This window comes from Choloepus didactylus, chromosome 19 (genome assembly GCF_015220235.1).
Source record: "Choloepus didactylus isolate mChoDid1 chromosome 19, mChoDid1.pri, whole genome shotgun sequence".
Taxonomy (NCBI): Eukaryota; Metazoa; Chordata; class Mammalia; order Pilosa; family Megalonychidae; genus Choloepus; species Choloepus didactylus.
The window spans coordinates 16,473,250-16,496,228 of NC_051325.1; the positions used below are offsets into that span (position 1 = coordinate 16,473,250).

Genomic DNA, 22,979 nt, shown 5'->3' on the forward strand with positions numbered 1-22,979 from the left:
CACCTCCCCTGCCCGCCTTGGCGTCTCCAAGCCTCCTGCCTGGGTCCACGGTGGGGAAGCTGGTGAGTGACGAGAGACCCACCCCACGGGAGCTGCTATCCAGATCCCAGTTGCCACATTGGATTCAGCTGGCTTGATGGGCCACAGGAGTCAGCAAATACATTCCATGTCCAAAGGGTTTGGGGCTTCCACTTTTGTCTCCCAAACCCTTACCCTCTAACAACAGAAGAAAAGCCATTTTCTTTTAATGGCTTTAATGAGTTAAATGCTTCATCTGAGCCCCTGGAGGTGAGCCGGGGAGTCTCACTCAGTCGAGCCTCTAAGTGGCCCCAAGTCTTTGGGGCCTCCTGCACCCTTCCGTCGGGGGTTCTCCAGTCTTTTGGCCTCAGGCTCCAAGCACACACGGTTGTCACGGTAGCAGTAGTAAGTGCAATTACACATTTCATAGAGGTTTCCGGAACTTATAAAATACAGGTTCTTTGTGTTCAGGCCACACGAGGTTTGGGCGGGCACATACCATGGCCCTGGGGCAAAGCCCAGGAGAGCTTTCTGCTGATCGATGTGGGCATTTCGGGAATGAAGCAGGGGAACGCTGAGTGTATTTGGGAGGCATCACCAGGGCTGTCATTTCTGCATCCAGGATCTCCCGGGACGGTGTTTGTGCCCCACCCAAGCTGACCCCAGAGCAGCAGCAGAAGGGCTGTTTTTCATCGAGATTCCTTTGCCCTTGGGGGATCTTGCCTGAGCCTGAAATGTTTCTTTTATTACTACTAAAGACTAGGGCTTTTCATTTTCCCGTGGAAGGTTTCTTTTTAACAATTCTAACTCAGGAGTTAGTGGCGGCGATGTAATTTCTTTTCAAAGCAACTTGTTCCGCACAAGTAGGGAAGACATGTTTGTCGCTATAAAACCTACCGTTGTGCATGCTGCAGAGGAAAAGCGGTTCCCCAAGTCTGTTTTTCTTGTACATGTGCTCCCAACAGAGAATGTATGTTTTTTTCATGTTGGCCTAACTTGAGTGTGATTACAGGCTAGCTTTCCAACCTTGACTCTCCTGCCTGGGCTTAGAGGTTGTGAACCAGGCACTGAACAGAGCTGTACAGTCTTTGGTGGCAAGCAAGGCCCCTGCTGCAACTGGCCTCTGCCAACCACGGCTCCCAGGGGGGACCACCGTTGAGCTTGCAGTTGTTAGGAAAGTGTTTGGGGTATACGGAGTCCTGGCTGAGGTGACCCCAGGCCCTGGTGTTGGTCTGCCTTTAGACAACGAGGAGCCTTTGAAGGATTTCAGTCATTTGAATAGAGCTGAAAGTGGTACTTATAATGCAGTTTTTATACTCAACCATGTCCATGTTGGCAAAGCTCTAAAAGGTCCTTGTGAGGACAGTTTTCGTTGGTGATACCCACCAAGAAATGGGGGTCACCTATAGAACATTCCAGACCTTCTGGCCCCTGCCCTCCCACTTACTGTATTGATCCAAGGCTGAGCAGGGTGCAGGTTGCCTTTTCAGTCCTGGCTTTTGTGAGTGTGCTCCTGGAAAGGTTAATTTGTGAACACCTCTTGATTATCTTATATGGGAGGGTTCCTGCTGTCAGTGTCTATGGCCAGAGTTCAGGATGCCCTTGAAAACATGAATACTGCCTTGCCTAGGACTCTGAGGCCTCCGTGAGCTTGCTGCAGATTTCATTTGCAGAGGGTATGATCAGAAAGTTTGACTTGGTCTTGAACCAAGGCAGTAGCCTGTGGGAGAAATTAATATTATAGATGCAGTGATGGGGTTATCAATGTGGAAGTGTCGCGAAGTTTCCATAGTGGGGGCTTTAGACTGTAAGGGTTTTATTAGAAGTAGCAACAGCAAAATTGTGTTTGTTTGGCTATGAGAGTGATTTTTCTCAGAATGTAATGCTGAAGCTGTGCAATGATCCACCTTCTCAATACCTTCTTGAAAATGCCCTGATGTCATAATTTGGATCCCATGATTGTCACTTTGAAAATCCTGCTCTATTTCTCTTGCCCACTCCTACGTTTAAGCTACTAACAAACCTGACCTGTCCTACCACGCCCTGCTCCAGAGACCCCTGCTTCCCCCTCCACTTTCCTATGTTCTCAGCCGTTCATGAATCCATCACCCATCCTCTTTAGAGGGGCTAGACCCTTTTTCTCTCTCTAGTTCAGAGGACAGGGAATGTGATGAGAGCTTCAAAATTAGTTACTAAAAACTGAGTGTATTGATAAAAGTCCCTCTTGGAGCACCTCGCTGCTGGTCACCTCTGACCCCTTGGACTTTGGCCTCCAGGTGAGCTTGGGTGCTTCATCCTCCTGGTTCGGGGTGTGCCATCAGGCAAAGGCCTCCCCTTTGAGGCGAGGCTTGGGGTTGGTGAAACAGCTCTCTCTCCAGGACTCTCTGCAAACTTTAGAGTGTGAAATTCTAAACGTGGAGTCTGAATTGGTGGGCTCCCTGAAACTGGGTCCTCCTGTTTCCCAGCGTGCGCATTGCAGGTTTGGTAACTCTTCGGGAGCTGTCGCTGGCAAGGAACCAGTTTTCCCTCACCAAATTCTTGATCACTTTTCAGGATTGTGACGCAGAGCTTTTAATCTCTGACTGTGCATAGTTGTGTTTATTGGCGCTGGGGGAAAGGGAGGCAGCAGAGTGGAGATGTCGCATAGGGACCCGCCAGCCAAAATGTACATGGCTGAAAACCTGCAGATGTGTTTCATTTGGCTCACATGGTATTTTTTAAATCAGTTGATTTCACATTGAGGAAAATAAAAAGATTTCTGGCCTAACATGAAAAATCGGAAGATCTGTCAACCCAGTGCACACATTTCCACCAAGGCAATATGGCTGGGTGACACCTGCTCCCTAAGTGAGGTGGGGCTTATGGTCATGTACCACTTTGACCCCTGTGGTGAGGAGATCTTGAATTGGATCCCAGCTTCGGAGTCTCCTGGTGTTAAGTACAGACCTGCACTTTGCCATCTCTACTGTTGCTTCCTGTTTTCCAGCACTAACAGGGACTTGCCATATCTTGAGTAAAAACTGCTCACTTCTAAAGAGGAGAGGGTAAAAATGTGTGGCATCAGAGATGGCTGGGGTTTGTTTCTTCTCTGAATTTGTTAGTCTGAAGAAAGATACAGTGAAACCTTAAGTTTGGAGGGGATAGGGATGGAAACTGTCAAATGTTTCAATTCCTACAAAAAAATTAATCTATGTGTATGTATTTGGCAGGTGAAAGAAAAGCAAGCCAGGATGGATATTTACGACACTCAAACCTTAGGAGTCGTGGTCTTTGGTGGATTCATGGTGGTTTCTGCCATTGGCATCTTCCTGGTGTCGACCTTCTCCATGAAGGAGACGTCATATGAAGAAGCCCTAGCCAACCAGCGCAAGGAGATGGCAAAAACACACCACCACAAAGTAGAGAAGAAAAAGAAGGAGAAAACTGTGGAGAAGAAAGGAAAGACCAAGAAAAAGGAAGAGAAGCCCAACGGGAAGATCCCAGAACATGAGCTGTCTCCTAACGTGACCATCCTCCTCAAAGAAACAGTGCGGGCACCTCCTATGGCCATGGCTCCCACCCTAGCCCAGCCACCCATGGTCATTACCCCTGTAGCCAAAGTACCAGCCATGCCCCAGGAGAAGCTGGCCCCCTCCCCTAAAGACAAAAAGAAGAAGGAGAAAAAAGTGGCTAAGGTGGAGCCAGCAGTCAGTCCTATAGTGAATTCCATCCAGGTTCTTGCCTCAAAGGCTGCCATCTTGGAAACTGCTCCCAAGGAAGTACCTATGGTGGCCGTGCCCCCAGTGGGTGCCAAGGCCAGTGCCCCAGCCACTGGCACTGCTCAGGGCAAGAAGGCTGAGGTGGTTCAGAGCCAGGGCAGAAAGGCAGAGGGATCCCAGAACAAGGGTAAAAAGGCAGAGGGGGTTCAGAGCCAAGGCAAAAAGGCAGAGGGGACCCCCTGCCAGGGTAAAAAGGCAGAGGGGACCCCCAACCAGGGTAAAAAGGTAGAAGTGGTCCAGAACCAGGGCAAAAAGGTGGAGGGAACTCAGAACAAGGGGAAAAAAGGGGACGGGGCCGAGAACCAGGGGAAGAAGGCAGAGGGAGTCCAGAACCAAGGCAAAAAGGCAGAGGGGACCCTCAACCAAGGTAAAAAGGTAGAAGTGGTCCAGAACCAGGGCAAGAAGGCAGAGGGAACTCAGAACCAGGGAAAAAAGGCAGAAGGGGCCCAGAACCAGGGGAAAAAGGCAGAAGGGTCCCAGAACCAGGGGAAAAAGGCAGAAGGGGCCCAGAACCAGGGGAAAAAGGCAGAGGGAACTCAGAACCAGGGAAAAAAGGGGGAGGGGACCCAGAATCAGGGGAAAAAGGTAGAAGTGGCCCCAAACCAGGGCAAAAAGGGGGAAGGGGCCCAGAACCAGGGGAAAAAGATAGACGGGGCCCAGAACCAGGGCAAAAAGGGTGAGGGGGCCCAGAATCAGGCCAAAAAGACAGAAGTGGCCCCCAACCAAGGCAAAAAGATGGAAGGGACTCCGAATCAGGTTAAAAAAGTAGAGGGCACCCAGAATCAGGGCAAGACATCAGAAGGGAGTCCCAATCAGGGAAGAAAAACAGAGGGGACCCCCAACCAAGGCAAAAAGGCAGAAGGAGCCCAGAACCAGGGGAAAAAGGCAGTTTCAGTTGCCAATCAAGGCATTAAGGCAGAGAGTGTTTCAAATGTTGGGAAAAAAGCAGAGGGGGGCTCCAATCAAGGCAAAAAGGCAGAAGGAGCCCCAAATCAGGGTAGAAGGTCAGAGGGGTCTCCCAACCAGAGCAAAAAGATGGATGTGACTGCAAATCAGGGTAAGAAGGCAGAGTCACCTCCCATGCAGGGTAAAAATACAGATATGATCCAGAGCCAAGAGGCACCAAAGCAAGAAGCTCCTGCTAAGAAGAAGTCTGGTTCAAAGAAGAAAAGTGAGTCTGGTAAGTTGCCCTGATTTTCTTTTTGAACTTGAAGGGAAAGCTATCTTTAATGGCTTGCAGATTCCCTTTCAGAATGTTGGCTGTGACAGTCAGCTGTCGCCGCAGCAAGGCTGTATAACAAACATTCCAAAGTTCAGTGGTTTGTGCAGCAGTCATTTATTCTTTCTCCTCCTCCTGTGAGCTGGCAGGAGGTTGGCTGGCTGATCTGGGTTGTGGTAGCCGGGTGGCTGTGCTTCAGGCTGTGGTTAAATGGGCTTGGCTTCTGCCTGCAGGGTGAGCTCAGGTCTGTTGCAGTGTCTGGTCTGGGGCCCAGGTTGAGGCTTCACTATGACTCTATAGCAGGGAGTCCCCTATCAAAGGTCATGGCAGCTGTCTGGGCACGAAGTCCATACCCCATTGGCCAGAGCAAGTCATGAACCTGAGCCGGAGTCAGGCGTGGGGAAGCTCACAGTGTCTCCAGTGGGAGGACCTGCAGTGGGATGTGGGAAAAGGTGTGAGTCCAAGGAGAGTTGAAGAACCGGGAATAATCATTCCATCCATCGGGCGCTCTGGAACAGCTCCATGTCTCACCAAGTCTTTCTTCAACATCTGGTTCCTCCTGCCAGCCTGTCTTGTGTTCTTACCTCAGCTGGTGCTTCGGTGTAGGCTTGGGCAAATTGCGGTATTGAGCAAATAATGATGAGATAATATTTTTATGGAGAAGTGGCATCCTCTCACACGCCCCCACTGCATGCGCCCCCTCCTCCCCTCCATGCCCTGACCATTTAATAGAGGGGAGATGGGGCATTAATTTGCATTTATCCTTTTAGGTTGCATTACTCTAGAAATGGAGCTTGGGAGTTCCCGTTTCATGTACATTACTCATTTAGATACAGTAGAAGCTTATTTATTTGTTTATTTGAATAGCCATTAGTCGATTTGGAAAATTCATTGCATTTGTCTTGACAAGAATGTGTCTTCGGGTGTCTGCAGTGTTTGGGCCTGTGTCTGGTAGTGGTAGCTCAGTGCTCTGTGTTTTAGCTAGGTTTCCCTCTCTTGCTGTTAATTGCTACCCTTTCTCGAGTTTCCTTTTCTCCCATCTTTTGAGGAACATTTGGTCAGCTCCCACTCTGCCCTGTGGGGGAAACTGATCCTAAAGTAGGGACTGGCTCCTGCTGGGTGGTCAGAGATCAGCTGACAGGCCCCACCAGGCCAGGTTACCTCTCCAGCCTTCTGAAAACCCACATGCCCCACCTCAGCCCTGCTGCCGGAGGCTGGGGGACGATACACTGCCTCTTCCGGAGTGGGATGGTGCACTCGACCAGAGGGTTCTGGGAGAAACGAAGCCAGCGATGGAGCTGAGAACTGGGCTGTTACCCAGCGCCCCCACTTCAGGTGTGTTGAGAGGAGAGCTTCCTGCCTGCTGCGGATAGGGTAGAAGTTGGAAATAAGGTACGAACCATTGGGCAGAAGGCACACCTGTCCTGATTTGCAGGTCGTAAAGGACTTTGTTAGGAGTAAGACATGAGGTGGTGTAAAAGGAAATGAGAACAAAGAGAAATACCATGTTCTGGGATTAGAAGAGTCAATGCTATATATGAAATGATAGTCCTTTCCAAATTAAGTTACTCATTTGCCATCATTCCAGCCAAAATTTCAGTGGGATTTTTTTTCTCCGTAATTTGACAAAATGATTCTAAAATTCCATCTGGAAATAAAAACCAGGTAGGAATATGGAGTAGGTTTTTTGAAGCAGTTTGTGGAAGGCTGGTGCTGTCTGATCTGTGGCCATATCCCCAGGCGACTGTAATGAAAAATACAGGGTGCAGGTCCGAGGCCACTGAGCCAGGGGAATCGAGTGATCCTGAGGTAGACTCTGTCACACCTGAGAACTTAAATGGGGGAGGTTGTATTTCAGAGGGAAGGAGTTGGGGATGAATTAGATTTAATGTAAAAAGAAATCAAGCCCTAGGAAATATAAATGACAGCCAGAATTAACATCGGCAGGAGGCCTGGCCACACAGCCTGCGGGGTTCAGAACAGGGTCGAAACGAAAAGACCAGCGCATGGGGGAAGTAGTTGCAGCTCACATGATACCTGGAAGGCCAATTTCTTTCTTCTCCAGAGTGTCTGAACAGTCTGGAAACATGGGGCAGAGACCGTGTTGTACTTGATTTTTCCTTTCCTGAGTTTGCTCTGATGTAGGCTCAGCCCTGTCCTGTGGCTGGCGTGGAAAGGCATCCTGCGGGCCGTGCCCACCTGAACGGCTCCGGGAAAACGACGAAATCATCTTGTGGTGCCAGAATATTCAGGCACCCTGCCAGAGAGATCTTATAAAACAACTGCGATTTTCCTGAGTGGTGCGCATCTCAAAACTTTCAATGCGTAGACACCCCCGCTGGGGATCTCATGCTGCGGCAGGGCCTGCGGTTCCGCATTTCTAACCAGCCCCTGGCTGCTGCCGGTGTGAGGACCACCCTCGGGGCGGCAGTATTTCCAGGACCGGCAGGCAGTTTTCAGAATTGACACTCACAAATAAGAGCCTTTATTTAAAGCTATTAATGGAAGCAAACACATGATTAAATTTTTTTTAAAATGGTGGCAGTGTTAATCCGTTAACTCTTTTGAAAAGTAATTTAACAAAATATATGGAGCCGTAAAGAGGCTGATCATTTTCCCTCTACCCCTGGGGCCCCCGTCTGTGGGAATAACACGAACTATGGAAGTCAAGTCTAGGCAGGAAGCTGCTGGTGGCAGCAGCCCTCAGACCCCAGTGATGGGGAGTGAGTCTTGCCACGTGCAGGCCTAGTGCAGCCAGTAACATTGACAATTGTGACTATCATGTAGTCACTTGGAAAGAAAGATAATGGGGCAGTGGTTAGTTGAAAAAGTAAGATACAACATTGGATGCAATGGTAACAATGCCAGACAAAGGTTTAATAAAATGAAAAATAAACATCAGGGAATATACCAAAATGAGAATTCAGTTCTTTTCTGACTTTTTACCTTCAATGCAGTGATGGTTTATTGTTAAAAAGTCAAAAAGCAACCTGGCAAATGTACCGGATCTGTGGGCGTGACAGCGCCTCCTGGAGTTGGAAACGTCTGTCGCTTCTATTGCGTTCTGGGGCGCTAGGCTGCAGTGCAGACGGGAATGCTAATGGGCTGTTGAAGATTTTTTATTTTTCAACTCTGCTTGTTTTATGACTTTTAGGAATTATTTTAGGGGCATTAAACTGGGTCTTCATATATTATCTTAAACACTGTTCATCACCCCCCAAACAAAGCGATAACTAGCCTTCCTTAGTTCTAGATGTTAAGTTCAGAGAACCCAGAGAGGCACCCAGAGGGCAGGAAAGGGTGAAGATGCCTTCTCCTGTGCTCAGGGTGTCCTGTACCAGCAGGCCACGTGAGGCCTGTGTCTGTGCATCATCTCGGTAGTTTTGGGGTGAAATGCACAGGAGGACTGAGCAGAGCGGCTGGCAGGGCCTGAAGCTCCAGGTCTGGCCTCATTGACAAGTGCCCGCATTCAGTTTGCTCCTTCTCCTTTAACTTGGAGCATGTCTTGGTCGGCCTCCAAGTTTATCCATAAAACCTTTCCGTCTTTTGTATGTCTGAAGTTCTGAGTCACCGAGGAGTTGCTCTTGCTGGAGAAGCAGGGTCTTTATGAGGAGGGACATTCAGAATTCTTAGGCTCCAGACATGGCTCCCGTTGCCAGTGGCGAGGTGGCCCTTCCCCACCCACCTCCCCCCTTGGGGGTAAGACCCCCTCAGCTTCCTGCAGGGGCAGTGGGTCTGCCTTGGAATGCTGGGCTGTGGGGAGGGGTGGCAGGGAAGGAAAGGACTGGGAAACACTGAGGTCAACGATCAGCAGGCAGGGGGTGGGCACAGGGAAGTCAGCACATGTTCAAGGGGGTGTCCATGGCGACTCTGTGGGGATGGGATCCAGGTGACAGCCAGGGCCTTTCATTCTGTGTCCTTCAGTGCATCGGAGGGACCCTGTGTGGCCACTGAGACCCAGCAGGCGACAGTGTGTGGAGGGGTGGTTTGGTTTTTAACTGCACAATGTACTCTTCTCAGGCCTCTTCTGGTTGCATCTAATAATGTCCAAGCTAGCCTGGGGGGTTGATGACTGGGGTTTGGGCAGCCGTGTGACATGATAGCAATGCAGTAGAGCTCGCTCTCTGGCTCCCTCGAGGCCTGTACCCCCTTGGAGCTGCCTTGTTCGATGATGTCACAGTCTGCTTATTTCCCAGCACTTTGTGGCCAGCCAGCTGGGCCAGGGCCTCAGCCACACTGGCCACTACTCAAGGGCTCAGTACCTGTGTGCCTAGTGACTACCATCTTGGCAGGGCAGCTGTAGACCATGTGCATCTGCACAGAAAGTTCTCTTGGACGGCCTTCTCTGACCAGGAGCCGTTTGGAGGGATAGGAGCCTCTTGAGCCACCTTGTAGGGGGCCTGTGGAAATGAGCTCGTGTTTACAGACCTGCTGGCATCACACACAGCTCTGTCCCCACCCTGTTCTGCCTGCCTGTGTCCTGAGAGGGGGGAGGTGAGGTCACTGGGGAGGTGGCTTCCCGTGACATTGACAGGTTAGATGCAAATCCGGGACTGGGGGCTGGGGCCCATCAGAGGCTGAGGACACGTGGTCGGTCCGAGGAGGTGACCCCAGGGACTGAGCTGGTTCACAGCCAGCCCACCAGGCTCCTGCTGTGGGCACCCAGAGGGAAGCCTGGCAAGCACACAGGGCACATTTGCAGGCCTACTTCAGACTGTTTCAAAAGTTCTGATCCTGGTACTCATTCCTACAAAAGCAGATCGGAGCCATGCTACAGGTTTTTATCATTTGTCTGGCCGTATTTGACTGGGCACACCTGCCTTCCTAATTCTTGCTTTGTATAATTTGCTACTATGAATACTGTGCTTCCAGCAAGCACAATTCAAAGAGCATAGAAGCATGGTGAAGGTGAAAATCAAAAGTCTTCCTACTCCATCCCAATCGCCATCCACTTCCTAGAGGAAGCCACCCAAAATGCTCTGCACAAATGGGCCCCGATAGCAAACACAGCTTTGAACTTGCTTTCTCCACTTGACGACATCTTTCCATGTTAGTGCCTATAGCTGCCTCATCCAGCTGCTGAGTAATCCATCACACAAGTGAGTCCTAATTTACTTAAATGCCGTGACAGTAGGGTACTGTTTTTTCCCAACTAAAATTGATGCTGTGAGAGACCCACCAGTTGTTTTCTTGCACCCTCCTTCTGACTTGGCCATTGCCCACATGTGCTGCTATGGACACGGGGATAATTTCAGGTGGGAGCATTATAAACCCAGGAGTGGAGCAAGGCAAAGACGCTTGCTTAGAAACAAAAGATGTGGATTCTTTTTTAAATGTTTGGAGGAAGAGGACATTGGTGGACTCATTAGTGAAGTGAATGGGATCCTGAAATCAGGCTCCCGGGTGTTGGGCTGCTGCCGGCTCGTGGCCCCTCACAGGCTTTTAGCGGGTTTGTTTCCAAGTAGGAAGCTCAGATTTAGGAAAGCCAGGCTTCTTGCACAGGAATGTAGTGGGGTGGTTTTGTTGAGGTCTGTTTTTGTTGTCTGGTGTGGTCTTCGCCCGTGTGCTGTCCCTGAGCTGTTCCCTGCCCTGCCTAAGTGCATTGATAGTGTAAGGGTTGGTGCCTTTGTTTACACTTGCAGGAGAACTGCTCCATCTTAGCACCTGAGATTGCGTCCATGTTCACACAGGGTGCGCCTGTGCCCTTGGATAAACCAAAGACTTAGACTTTTGAAGTATAGTGTGCGTACATTCTGGAAACCCCACATTTCGTGTGAGCAGAACATTGTGCTTTCCACTGGAGCTTGGTGCTGAGCGAGACCTGGAGCCGGGCTCCAGTTGCAATCATGACTCTGCCATCGCGTCACTCAGGAGAAGGCGAGAACACAGTCCTTGCTGTGTACCCGGAGAGGACCTGGGGCCAGGGGTGGTAGGTGAGGGGGGTACCCTGCAGGGGCAGGCGGGTTTGCTCTGGTTTGTGGCCAGGGCTGCACCCACAACCCTGCTTCCGGAAGGCTGTCACTCACATCAGGGCCCAGGAGGGCCAAACCCTCCTCGACGGGGTAGTGAGTACAATCTGAGAAATAGGCGTTTAGGATATACCTGCTCACAATGGCGTCCATCACACACGTCTCTATGGGGAAAAGGCCATCCATGGGAGTAGGATTATGGGTAATTTTACCAACTTCTTTTCCCTTCTGTATTTTCCAGTTTTTCTGTAACATGTATTACTTATAAAATGGAGAAGAAACAGAAACTCCATTTTTTTACTAAATAAGTAAGCCCCTCATTGTCCCCTAACAACTCCTCCCACCAGGAGTTATGAGGCAGCTGAACCCGTACCCCGGGTCTCCTGAACATCATTTGAGCAGCAGAAAAGAGCTCTGTGCTTCTTTGGGATGGACCGGTTTGAGAAAAGGTTGCTGCCATTTCTTGCAGGCCTCCAGCAGGGTGCCAGAGCCTGCCCCTGCCCCTGGCATGCAGGTGCTCAATAGATCTTAGCAGAATGGAGTTAAAATGTGAAATTCAAAGTGGTTCCCACGACTGGCAAGCCTGGCAGCCTTCCAGGGGGTGGTGTCTTAGCTGGGAGGCCTTGCTGGGCCTCCATTTTCGCTCTGCCAGGTCAGGTGAAATTCAAGAATAGGAACTTCCCCCAGTCTAAAATCTTAAGTCAGGCTCTATAACCTGATAAGGGCAGGGGTCACAGGAGTAAGGGGGTACAGGGAAGAGTTTTCAGACCTACCAGCAAAACTTTATTCAAGTTGTCTGTGCATAGCAGGGACCTGGTGTAGCACCCCTTCTTCCCCACTCACCATCCATCCATCTTCACCCTCTTTCTCTCCACCAACCCACCCATTTGTCTGTCCATCTGCCCACCTATCCATCCATCCATCCACCTGCCCACCCGCCTGTCCACCCACCTGCCCGCCCATCTGTCCAACCACTCACCTATCATCTGTTAGTCCATCCATCTACCCACCCATCCATCTGTCCGACCATCCTTCATGTATTGTGACCTACTGTGTCCTAAGCCTGGTGTTGGTAGGTTACCATAATTTTACACCATTGTACTCGTCAACCAGATGCTTATTTAGTGCCTTGTGTATAAAACTCATTTATCCTTCATAAAAGTTCTGAAAGGCGGAGTTGTGTCTTTGCCTGTTTTACAAACACTGAACCCAAAGCTCAGTGCTAGGCCCCCAGCGTCCCAGCAGGGACCAGCGCCTCAGCTGCCCTCCTGCCTGCAGCCACCGCCATGGCTGCTGCCGTCCCTCAGCCGCTCATCTGCCCTCCTCACTGTCGGAGGGTTGGAAAGGTGTGTGTCAGGATCAAGTCTGAAAGTTTCTTTTGTGCTTCTCATGGTCTGGAGTGCTGAAGGAAACTCTGGGACTTTTGAGCCTTTATTTGTGTGCTGTTTAGTTTCTTCAAAACCAACTTTATTTTTTTTATTATTTTTTGAAGAAAACTCCTCCCCCCAGCCACCCCAGGAAAGCATGCCCAGTGGTGGGGGGGGTTGGGGGGGCCCGTACTGCATGCCCTGGAGGTGCTGCTGGACCACATTCTTCCAGAAATCTCCAGTCATTTTAAGCATGGAGGCCCCTGGGGTAGCTCCAGTCGCTGCTTGCGGGCAGCTGTGCTCAGAAAACCTGTGATTACAGATCTTGTCTTTTTCTCCAGGCATTAGGGAAAATCTTGATTTGTCATTTAAAATGTGTTCTCCTTAGACAGGCCTTGTGTACCTGTGGTAGCCCAAGGAGGAGTCTTTTCTAGAGATCCTCCAGGTGTTGTCTTTTAAAATATTGCAGTGTGTAGCTTTTCCGGATCTAAAATTGTTTTTGTTAAATTGGGGGTGAAAAAGCAAAAGTAGAAAAAACAAAACAAAGTCATTCTCTCCAAAGGATATATATATTTTTTAATTGTTAGACACCATTAAATGCACAAACTTCCTATTTGTTAGTAGGTTGTTTTTCTTTCTACAACCAAAGGAAAAAGGCTGATTTAAAGACCCCAAATGGGATCGCCCCTGTCCCTATTTGAACTTTGCTCCCATGCCTACCGCACCCGGGGTCAGGTGTGGCCACCCCTCCTTGGCCTGCATCTGATGGGGAGGGCAGAGCTGATCCTCAGGCAGTGCGGAGCTCCCCCTCTGAGCCGGGCTTGGCATCATGTCTGTACAATGCCTAGGGCCTGTCCGTGGGCTCGGTGAGGTAGAAGAGCTGCAGTGGCCTCCGGGACACAGTGGTGGATCTTATTTCTTCAAGGGCCTCTGTTCTAGTTTGCTAATGCTGCAGAATGCAAAACACCAGAGATGGATTGGCTTTTATATAAAGGGGGTTTATTTGGCTACACAGTTACAGTCTTAAGGCCATAAAGTGTCCGAGGTAACACATCAGTAATCGGGTACCTTCACTGGAGGATGGCCAATGGCGTCCGGAAAACCTCTGTTAGCTGAGAAAGCACGTGGCTGGTGTCTGCTCCAAAGTTCTTGTTTCAAAATGGCTTCCTCCCAGGAAGTTCCTCTCTAGGCTGCAGTTCCTCAAAAATGTCACTCTTAGTTGCACTTGGGATATTTGTCCTCTCAGCTTCTCCGGAGCAAGAGTCTGCTTTCAACAGCCGTCTTCAAACTGTCTCTCATCTGCAGCTCCTGTGCTTTCTTCAGAGTGTCCCTCTTGGCTGTAGCTCCTCATCAAAACATCACTCACAGCTGCACTGAGTTCCTTCTGTTATGTCAGCTCATTTATATGGCTCCACTGATCAAGGCCCACCCTGAATGGGTGGGGCCATGCCTCCATGGAAATATCCCATCAGTTATCACTACAGTTGGGTGGGGTGCATCTCCATGCAAACAACCTAATCCAAACATTCCAACTTAATCCCCACTATTATGTCTGCTCCACAAGATTGCATCAGAGAATATGGCTTTTTCTGGGGGACATAATACATTCAAACTGGCACAGCCTCGTGAGGGTGGCCCTGCAGGCTGGGGACCCTCCATGGCAGTGGCCGTGAACACATGGTCAGTGGGGAGGCCAACAGTGGGGCTGACCTGAGTTGCTTGTTTCTACAGGCAGGTGCCAGCTGCCAGCTGCAGTGAGACCCTTCCCAGAGCGCAGGGCCTGGTCTGCTTGGCTCCCGCTGGAGTGAGGGCTCACCCGCTAGTCAGTCATTCACGGCATGGGAGCACCTGAGGTTGTGGTCTGGCTTCCTGTGGGAGGACCGTGCTGGATCCCCAGCCCTCACTATGGGGGGACCCCAGGGGGCCATGCAGGACCCATGACCCGTGCTGTTGAGCTGGGCCCTGTGCAGGGCTGGGGGGCAGCAGTGGTTCAGCCTACGTCTGTGTGTCTAAGGGAGGAGCCTTGGGGCTAATCTGAAGTTTCGCTGGAAAATGACCATCTGCCACTGGCTTGTTCCTCTGATCCTGAGGTTGCAAAATGCCCCTGTGTCACCTCATTGCCCTGGGCTGACACCAGGGTCTGTCTCCTGCCTTCCCAGCCTGGTAGATCCTCCTGGGCCTCGACCACGGCCTCAGCTCCTACCTGCCCTACCCGCCTCCTGCCTTGCTCTTGTCCAGCCTTGTTCAGGGCCTGCAGGATAAAATCTGGATTCCTGGGGCCTGGGACGACTTTGACGTCATCAGCCTGACCTGCCCCACGCTGCCCCCTTCCAAATCCCGCTCCCCTCCTCACCTGGTGATGGCCTGCTTGGGTGTGCCCATCCTGGAAGCCCTTCTTGATGATGCTGCGCCCTGTGTCTCCCCCGCCTCGCTCAGCTGGCACTCCCCCCCCCCCCCGAGCTGCCTGTCCAGGCCAGCGTTGAGCAGACCACCAGCCCCACCGTAGGGCCCCTGCGGTGTCAGAGCTGGAGTTGAGCCATGATCGTTACCTTCCGGCCTGTGGGTGCTTGGGAGGCAGCCCCCCAAGCAAACCCAGGCCCCCGCCCGCTGGCTCAGGAAGTCGGGTGTGAGCAGGCAGGCCAGCGGGGGTCCCTGGAAATGTCACAGAGGCTGCTGAGACCAACCCCCCTGCTCCGGCCCTGGGGATCCTGGAAATTATGTGGGTGGAGGGTGGATTCCCCGTGAAGGACCCCACAGTCGGCCATAGGAGACTCAGTGCCTCTGTGCCAGACCTGAGTTTAGTTTGCAGTGGTTCAGCCTCCTGGCGTGGGGCTGCTGTTTCAGAGCCTGGGAGCCGGGCTGAGTGTTGGCAGCAGGGAGCAGCCCCCAGTCCGGAGGTCACTGCCCCTTGGCCTTGGAAGTCTGTGGTTTCACGGATTAAATGTTGCCTCTTGGACATATTTATTTTAGCACCTAAGATCTAGTGATAGCAAGGATTGCCGCAGTCCTCGGAGTATTTGCCGCTGGAGGGCCCGCCGTGGGCCCGGTTGCCATCCATGGGGGGAGAGCCCCATCCCCGGTGGCAGCTCAGCCACCTCTCCCCACACCAAGATCCGGAAGGCCCACTTCCTATTCCAAAGTGCTCTTTTTTCTTGCCGTTTTACTGCCCTGATCTGGGGGGAACAGATGGCACAGTTCTCACCTAGAAGATCCAATGAAAAACGTTCTGTGAAGTTAAGGCTCTTTAAAATAGTGTTCAAATCAGGGTGGGGTGGGGGTGGGGCAGAGGAGGAGGTTCACGTTTGCTGCACAAAGCTTTGGGTTGGCTCACTTGTAACTTTTCTTTTTTTAGTTTAAAAACAATAAAATTAATAGAACTGCACTGGAAAGTTTTGATGAAGGTTTGCTAGAAGGGTGCTCTAGCAGGATACTCGCAGAAGCACTTTGTGAGCAGTGTCCTGACGTCCATCTCTGCCTTCCCTCGGGGAAGGTGTATTTGTAGGATATCAGGCTGGAATGGTGTCCGCGAAGGACACCGCAGTCATCAGCGAAGCGTCCCCGAGCCGTTCCCCTCAGCCCCCTGGCAGTGCAGTGTGGGGCTGTGGGGACTCGGCTGTCTGCTTCTAGAAGGGGGTCCTCAAGGAGAACCTGGGCAGTTTGGGGGTCCCCATGGCTAGGAAGGAGCCTCGTCCTGGAGTGAGCCACACATACGAGCACTGTATGTAATTTAAATTTTCTAGTACCACATATTTTAAACAGGTAAAAAGAAACAAATGTAATTAATTTTAATAGCTTTTTATTTAACCTGGTGTATCCAGAATGCCATCATTTTAACATACAATCAGTATAAAAATTATTAAGGACATTTTGCATTCTTTTTTCCCCACCTACCCAGTCTTTGAAACCCGGCGTGCCTTCCGCCCCTAGCACTGCTGCTTGCACTGGCCGCATTCCCAGGGCTTGGCAGCCTCCAGGGCTGGTGGCCAGTGGACTGGCCGGTGCGGGGCTGCACCCGGCCGCCCCAGGACGGAAGGTGGTTTTGAGTGTTGTTCCGCAGGGTCTGGCTTACGCGTGGCGGCTCTGTCGAGTTTGTCCCTCCTGCAGTGCCTTTTTGTCTTTGGGACGAATGGCCCTCCCTCCCCTGGGTGGCATCTCCAGGCTGAGGTGGGAGGACAGGAGGCCCCTACAGCGGACTGCTGGCGATGGTCCCTGTTCCAGACCAGGGGCTTGCCAGAATTCTCTACTGCGTGTGTAAGTTTACTATCGCTATTACTTTTCTATTATGTACGTACTTTTGAATGAAAAGAAGGTGCTGGTTAGAGAGAGGCATAGTCTCCTGAGTCCCCACTTTTGTTGCACCCACGAGTTCCTCGACCATTGATGTTGGTAGGGTTATTTTTAATCTTCTAAGCTTCCCCAAGTCACAGAGTTATAAAATGAAGGTGTTCATAGCAACCAGCTCACCCACGTCCCACATTCCCCTTATTAAGGTATCACACCAAGTGTCTTGACGTGTAATGAAAATATTGTGACTACTGTGTAAAAATATTGTGACAAGCCAGAGAATTTTGAGTTGTCATGGAAACCCCCATTTGTTGTCCTCACCTTGGTGAGGCAAGCTAAGTGTCACCACAGACTGGCCTTTCTGTTGGGCCCTGTTGTCCAGCTGTGGGACAGATTTGGGCCGCAACCGAAGGCCTAGCCAGGGCTTTTCGGGCCAGGTTTCCTGTCCAGCAAGGCTGCCTGAGAGCAGATGGACAAGAGCGGGACTTCAGGGAGAGAGTGTTAAGAGTTTTCCAGAAGTGCCAGTCGGTTCCTGCCCCATGGCTCTGTGTCCCCCAGTGGTCACCAACAGACTGAGGAGGGGCAGGCCCCTCCCAGAAGGGAAGAGTCCAGTCCAGCCTTGCCCTCCTCAAGCCTGTCAAGGCTGGCGCTTCCTCCAGGCAGAGGAGGAAATGGAGCGCCTAACCTGGCTGTGCATGGTAGCCTCACAGAGGCCACTACTTTGGCCCCTTCCATCCCCCTGACTGGTGGCAAGTGGCCGTGGGATTTGGGTTTGTGTTGCCGGTCAACCGGGGAGTGTGGGGTTGGTCACCGGCAGGTGGGAGACCCTCGCTGAGACGTGTGGAGCAGGGACTGGGCCAAGCAGTTTGCTAGAAAAAGAAGGAAGGGTAAAAAAAGAGCCTTTAGAGAAAACATGCCTTGCTTAATACTGCTCAGGGCCCTTTTGATGGTAAAAAAGGAGGGATGTTACTCCTACCCCAGGAAGACTCTGCCTTTATTTCCTGGACTTTCCCCTTTTTCAAGTCAGGAGGACCTCAGTTCAGTCACTTTACCAGTTCTCCAAGAGAGCCTGAGATCCCTGGGCCTGGCTCGCTGTCCTCGGCCTGCAGACTCAGGGCAGCCGTATAGAGCCCCTTCCCTGCCCTGAGTCCTGACGGTCGCCCCCACTGGGTGTCTGGGTTTGTGGCTATGCCACCGAGCTGGAGTCTGTGTCAGCCCCGCTCCTCCTCTCTCAAGCAGTGGCCCCGGGTCCTGACAGCCCCCTCTGCCTGCCTTATAAGACACTGGTCTCCACGGTGGGGAGCATGGTGTTCACCGAGGGCGAGGCCCAGCGGCTCATCGAGATCCTCTCGGAGAAGACTGGCCTCCTCCAGGACACCTGGCACAAGGTGGGTCCCACTCCCCCTGCCACCGCGCAGCGGCCCCACTCCAGGCTCTGGCTGCGCCCCTCATGCAGTAGGGCGTCTTATCCTCAGCTGCGGCCCCAGATCAGGCCAGCTGCAGGGTGGGGCGTGCCAGAGATGCCAGGGGTGCAGCTGCTTTGTGGCCAGAGCATGGGGTGCAGGAATAAGGTACAGGGTCACCCTTCATGTGTGAGGAGACCTCGGGGGGCCGTGTTTGGAGGTGTGTGCCCACCCTCCAGGGCTATTGGCGAATGGTCTGCAAACATTTCCCCTCCCCTGCCCCAGGAAGTGCCGTGTGGCACGTGTTTGTGTGTTTCTTAACCAGAGTTGGAATTGAAAGTGGTTTTGCTGGAGAATTTTGTGGTGCCTTTTAGTGGTTAGAGATGTTCTGGGGGTCATGAGAGCCAGGCGGGTTGGCCCCTGCCCTGAGAGCTGAGTCCCTGCTGACCTTCGCTGAGGGGACTTGTACAGTGCCTGGTGGCATCTGTGCTGGGAGAGCCTCACTCCGTGAGCACTGGGTAGTGGGGCAGGAGGAAGTCAGGGATGCTCCCCCTCCTGGGGACAGCCCCAGAGCACTGCCTCCGTCCTGCAGCCACCACATCCTGCCTGGGCCCATGGGCTGTACAGTGCCCACAAGCAGCCCTGCCCCAAAGCGACGGCACATACCCCCCCAGAGGTACAGGATGTCGGGGCCCAGCCGGTCCCATGGCACACTTTGTCTGGGGGAGGTGAAGGCAGAGCACCTTGTTCCCCGGAAGTGGCCTGGGTCTGGTTAGAGCCCCTGCCGTCCACACCCCAGGCCCTGCAGGCCTCTGCCAAGTGGGGTGCTGCTCCTCTGTAACACAGTTCTGCCGGCGTTTCCAGGCCACCCAGAAAGGCGATCCTGTGGCCATTCTGAAGCGCCAGCTGGAGGAAAAGGAGAAACTGCTGGCCACGGAGCAGGAGGACGCAGCTGCCGCCAAGAGCAAACTGAGGGAGCTCAATAAGGTATGGCCGGCCTGGCTTTCTCCGCAGAGACGCGCCCCCAGGGCTCGGTGAGGACTGCAAGGGGCGGCTCTGAGAGCCCATCAGAGGGCCTGCCCGGTACACACATGACTTCAGGAAACACGTAGAAATGAGCCCCAAGCTCTGTGAGGGCTGGGCCCACCCAGGACAGCCCCTGCAGCAGCTCGAGGTGGTGGGCTCCCCTCTTCCACGGTCTGGAAGTGCAGGGTTAAGTCGCATAAGTCTAAGTCAGTATCAGGACCTTGGTGTCTGGGATGGATAAGAACATACCCCCGCGGTCTAGTCCTGCGGCCACGGGCTGCCATTTCCAGGCCACGGGCCCAGAAAGGAGGATGGCATAGTCGGCCCAGGGTGGCTTTCTTGAGAATTGAGAACAAAAACCTGTGGAAAGGGGCAGAGGGGTTGCTTTCCTCCCGTCTCCTGGTATCGGTGGAGTGATCTGCTGGGCCATTGAACTTGCTGTCAGTGAGTCGTGAGTGGCAACCACTGGGGTTGGCAGGAGAGTGTCCATCCAGCCACACTGCTGCTGGGGCTGGGGGCGTTGTGTGGGCCGTGCAGCTCACGCGGTGTGGGCCGGCCTCCCCACCCTCCTCCTGGTGCCCCTGCCACCCCAAGGAAGGGATGGGGTCAGTCTGCGGAGACTGTGCTCTGGGTGTCCGCATCCCCCTCCCTAGGGCCCCCCTTCCCCTCCACCCCTTCTCCTTCCCTGCTCTCCCTTCCTCCTTTACCTCCCTTGCCCACAGGGCCGCTGTCAGATCTCTGCAGAGCCCTTCCCACATGCCCTGCTTGTGAGCCCACCTTGGTCCTTGGTTAAATGCTCCTGGAGTGAGTGCTCGGTGACCCCACACTACAGCGTGGCACAGGTCATGGTGGCGGTGCTTACCCCATGGGGGCTGGCACGGCTGCAAATCAGGCCCCACCTGGAGAGCGGGCTGACTAACACGCTGCTGGTTAAGTCTGCTGTTCCAAATTCAGAAGTCCCTGGAGAAATGTATTGACCCCCAAAATAAAGCCCCACGAGGGACTGTGGAGTGAGCGCTTCCAGGGCTAGTTGGCTGTATAGTCAGCTGCCAGGTTAGTGCTTGGGCCTGCCCCGTTCAGGTAGCCTGCTTGGAGGAGTGGCACGGAAACTGCAACCTTGCCCTCCTGGGTACCCGGCCTGGGGCTGTGAGGCCTACTGGGCTACCTCCCTCCCCCAGGCTCACACAGGGTGGGCAGCGTTTGCTCCCTGAGGGCTCCAGGTTTGACGAGGGAGACAGCTAAGAGGGGGCACAACCATAATGGCGACTTAGGTAAGTGCTAGGAGAGGAAAATGGGGGCTACAAAGCTTCCAGAGCAAGGGGGACTGAACAGTCTTCAAGGATAAGAAAACTTGTGGAGGTTTCTTCCATGAAACTTGGGGAGGTCTTTTTGGGCTCTCAGATGCAAAGCTGGTACCCCCGAGCACCCCCTCACCCGTGTTTCCTGTGGCCTCACCCCACTCTACCCTGCACCCTATCTGAACTCGAATGTGCCATACCCTTTCTTGTCTTCTTTGGGCCTCCCCTCTGGCTCTTTCCTCAGCCTCAGATGCCTTCCCTGCTTGGCTGGCTGGAATATTCCTCCTTATCCTTGAAGACTGTTCAGTCCCCCTTGCTCTGGAAGTTTTGTAGCCCCCATTTTCCTGTCCTAGCGCTTACTTAGGTCGCCATTATGGTTGTGCCCCCTCTTAGCTGTCTCCCTTGTTGAACCTGGAGCCCCCAGGGAGCAAACACTGCCCACCCTGTGTGAGCAGGAGGCCGCAGCTGCGCACGCCCTTCCCTGCCTGAAACCTCTTCCACTCATAGACGGTCAGATGCCTGCAGGTTATGCTTTTAGCCGTTTTCCCTCCCTGGGCTCCTGGAAGTTTGTCCCAGTGGCTCTGTGGAGAGTTTGGAGCAGAACCTCTGTGCTTTTTAAATTTTCGTGTTGTGTGTCACGTCTCCTGGGCCAACAGTGTCGAGGAAATCAGTTACTGAGAATGTGCACGTTCCTCTCAACCTTTCCCACTGGAGCTGACGGGGGTTACAGGGTCTGCACTGCAGGGTCTACTCCCCTATTACATGTTTTCTTTGTCCTCTTAAAGGAGATTTTATAGTTGAAAAAGAGAGTTTTGCTTAATTCTTCTTCCTGGGGTCTGTGGCCTAAGGGGTGATCTGGCCCCACTAAGAAGTTTTGGCGTCACTCCCCGCTTCTGTGCGTCCTGAGTGCGTGAGGTCCTGGACAAAGCTGGGTTTAGGGCCCGTTTTGGGCCTTGTCTGTAGGAGCTGCTCTGGCCTGCCTCGTAGGGTCTCTGAGGCCACAGAGTGTGCAGCCCGGGGGCACAGCCCTTCTGGACAGGGTTCTTTCCGCTGTCGCCTGCCTCAGCCTCTTTCAGGGCCTCTGAGCCCGACCTCCTCCTGCGCCCTCCCAGGCTGAGTCAGAGTGCGGTCCGTCCGAGGCTGTCCAGGTCCTTTGGGGAGGGTGGGGGATGTCCCTATTGTGGGGCTGGGGAGGCCGGAGGCCCCAGGGTGCTCTGCAGACCTCAGAAGTTCACCCTATGTGGGTCTCCCTCCCGGCCTGGGGACAGCTTCCGAAAGCATAGTGTCATGTCTGAGTCAGGTGCTAGAGATGATGTCTGCTCCTCATCACCCAGCCTGGTCAAGGAACACTGGGTACAGTTGGACACACCCCCTCCACGTGCCCACCATGGGGACCCTTCTTAACAAAATAGATCTGATCCTTGTGACTGAATTAAGACTTAGACAGGCAAGGGGAGTCCCAGGATTTTGAGCTCTTATAAGAAAAAGAAGCCATGGAGGGCTGAACTAATGCACCGAAGAGCCATCCTTTCTCTGTCCTTTAAAATGCCCAGAGGGGAAGGAAGGGGGAACGTCCTGGTGAACTCTGGAAGCTATAGGACCCTGCCCTGGGAGGTGGAGTCCTGTACACCCCGAGTCCCCCAAGTTCTGGGCAGTGGTGGGAGCTGTGCAGAGCTGGGGAGGGCATCCCAGGCCCCACAGCCCCAGCCTCTGGGTGTGAAGGGGTGAGCAGAGGCTGGGCAGGGTGGCTGCACATAGCCCCAGCACCTGCCGTCTGCAGGCTGTGGGCACGCAGGGCCTCTCTGAGCTGTGGCTTCTCCCCTTCCCCCCATCACTGTGTGGGAAACTTGGCAGAGAGGCACCTCCTGGAAAATGCCTCCTGCTTGCTCCCATGGGGTGGCTTCAGGGTCACCTCCTCACCCCACCCCACCCCCGTCCTGCCCACCCGGGGTGGGGGGTGGCGGTGCGTTAGAGGAAAAAGTGCAGCGGGACCTGCAGACCCTGCTAAGGTCGCCTTCCCTGCCTCCTGAGGGGCTTCCTGGGCCAGCTGGAGGTGTCATGTCTCAACACACCTCCTTTCCGGGACCCTCTGGGGCTTGCACAGTCCCTAGTTTGAATCCCAGCCCTGCCACTCAAGGCTGTTCTCCATCCTTGGACAAAGCTCAGTGTGTTCAGTTTTCACGTGGAGGGAATGAGCCTCAGAGAATTGCTGAGCGAATGTTTTTTCTTTCAGATTTTGTTGAGATATATTCAGTTATCATATAGTCCATCCAAATCATACAATCAGTATCTCATAGTATCATCACTTAGTTGTGCAGTCATCATCACACTCACTTTCAGACCATTTTCATTACTCCAAAAAGGAAATTATCAGATAGACACAGAAAAAGAAAACCCCAAACATCCCCTATCCCTTATCTCCTCCTGCCCACACTCCACAGGGCAACGAGTTTGCCGGTGCTGGCCTTTATGCTGTCTTGGCTGCTCCCGTGTCCCTGTTGTTCAGAGAAGGAAACCGATAGTCACTACTCAGCATCACTGCGTCGAATTATTGAACCCTAGCATTGGTGTGGTACACCAGTTCCTGCTGATGAAAGAATCTGAAGGCATTATTGTTAACTATAGTCCTCAGCTTGC

The 22,979-nt window shown here is 52.8% G+C and overlaps 1 protein-coding gene across 10 annotated transcripts in view; it reads left to right on the forward strand.

Moving 5' to 3' along the window:
• Positions 1-22,979, forward strand: part of RRBP1 (ribosome binding protein 1) — a 56,903-nt gene that overhangs the window by 13,068 nt on the left and 20,856 nt on the right. For 9 of the 10 annotated variants that reach the window (XM_037811669.1, XM_037811667.1, XM_037811672.1 and 6 more), the window contains exons 2-4: positions 3,228-4,956; positions 17,852-18,003; positions 18,883-19,005. In XM_037811669.1, coding sequence (XP_037667597.1) covers positions 3,249-4,956; positions 17,852-18,003; positions 18,883-19,005 — 1,983 coding nt within the window. In that variant the 5' untranslated portion in view covers positions 3,228-3,248. The remainder of the gene's footprint in view (positions 1-3,227; positions 4,957-17,851; positions 18,004-18,882; positions 19,006-22,979) is intronic. The other variant, XM_037811668.1, reaches the window with a different exon arrangement.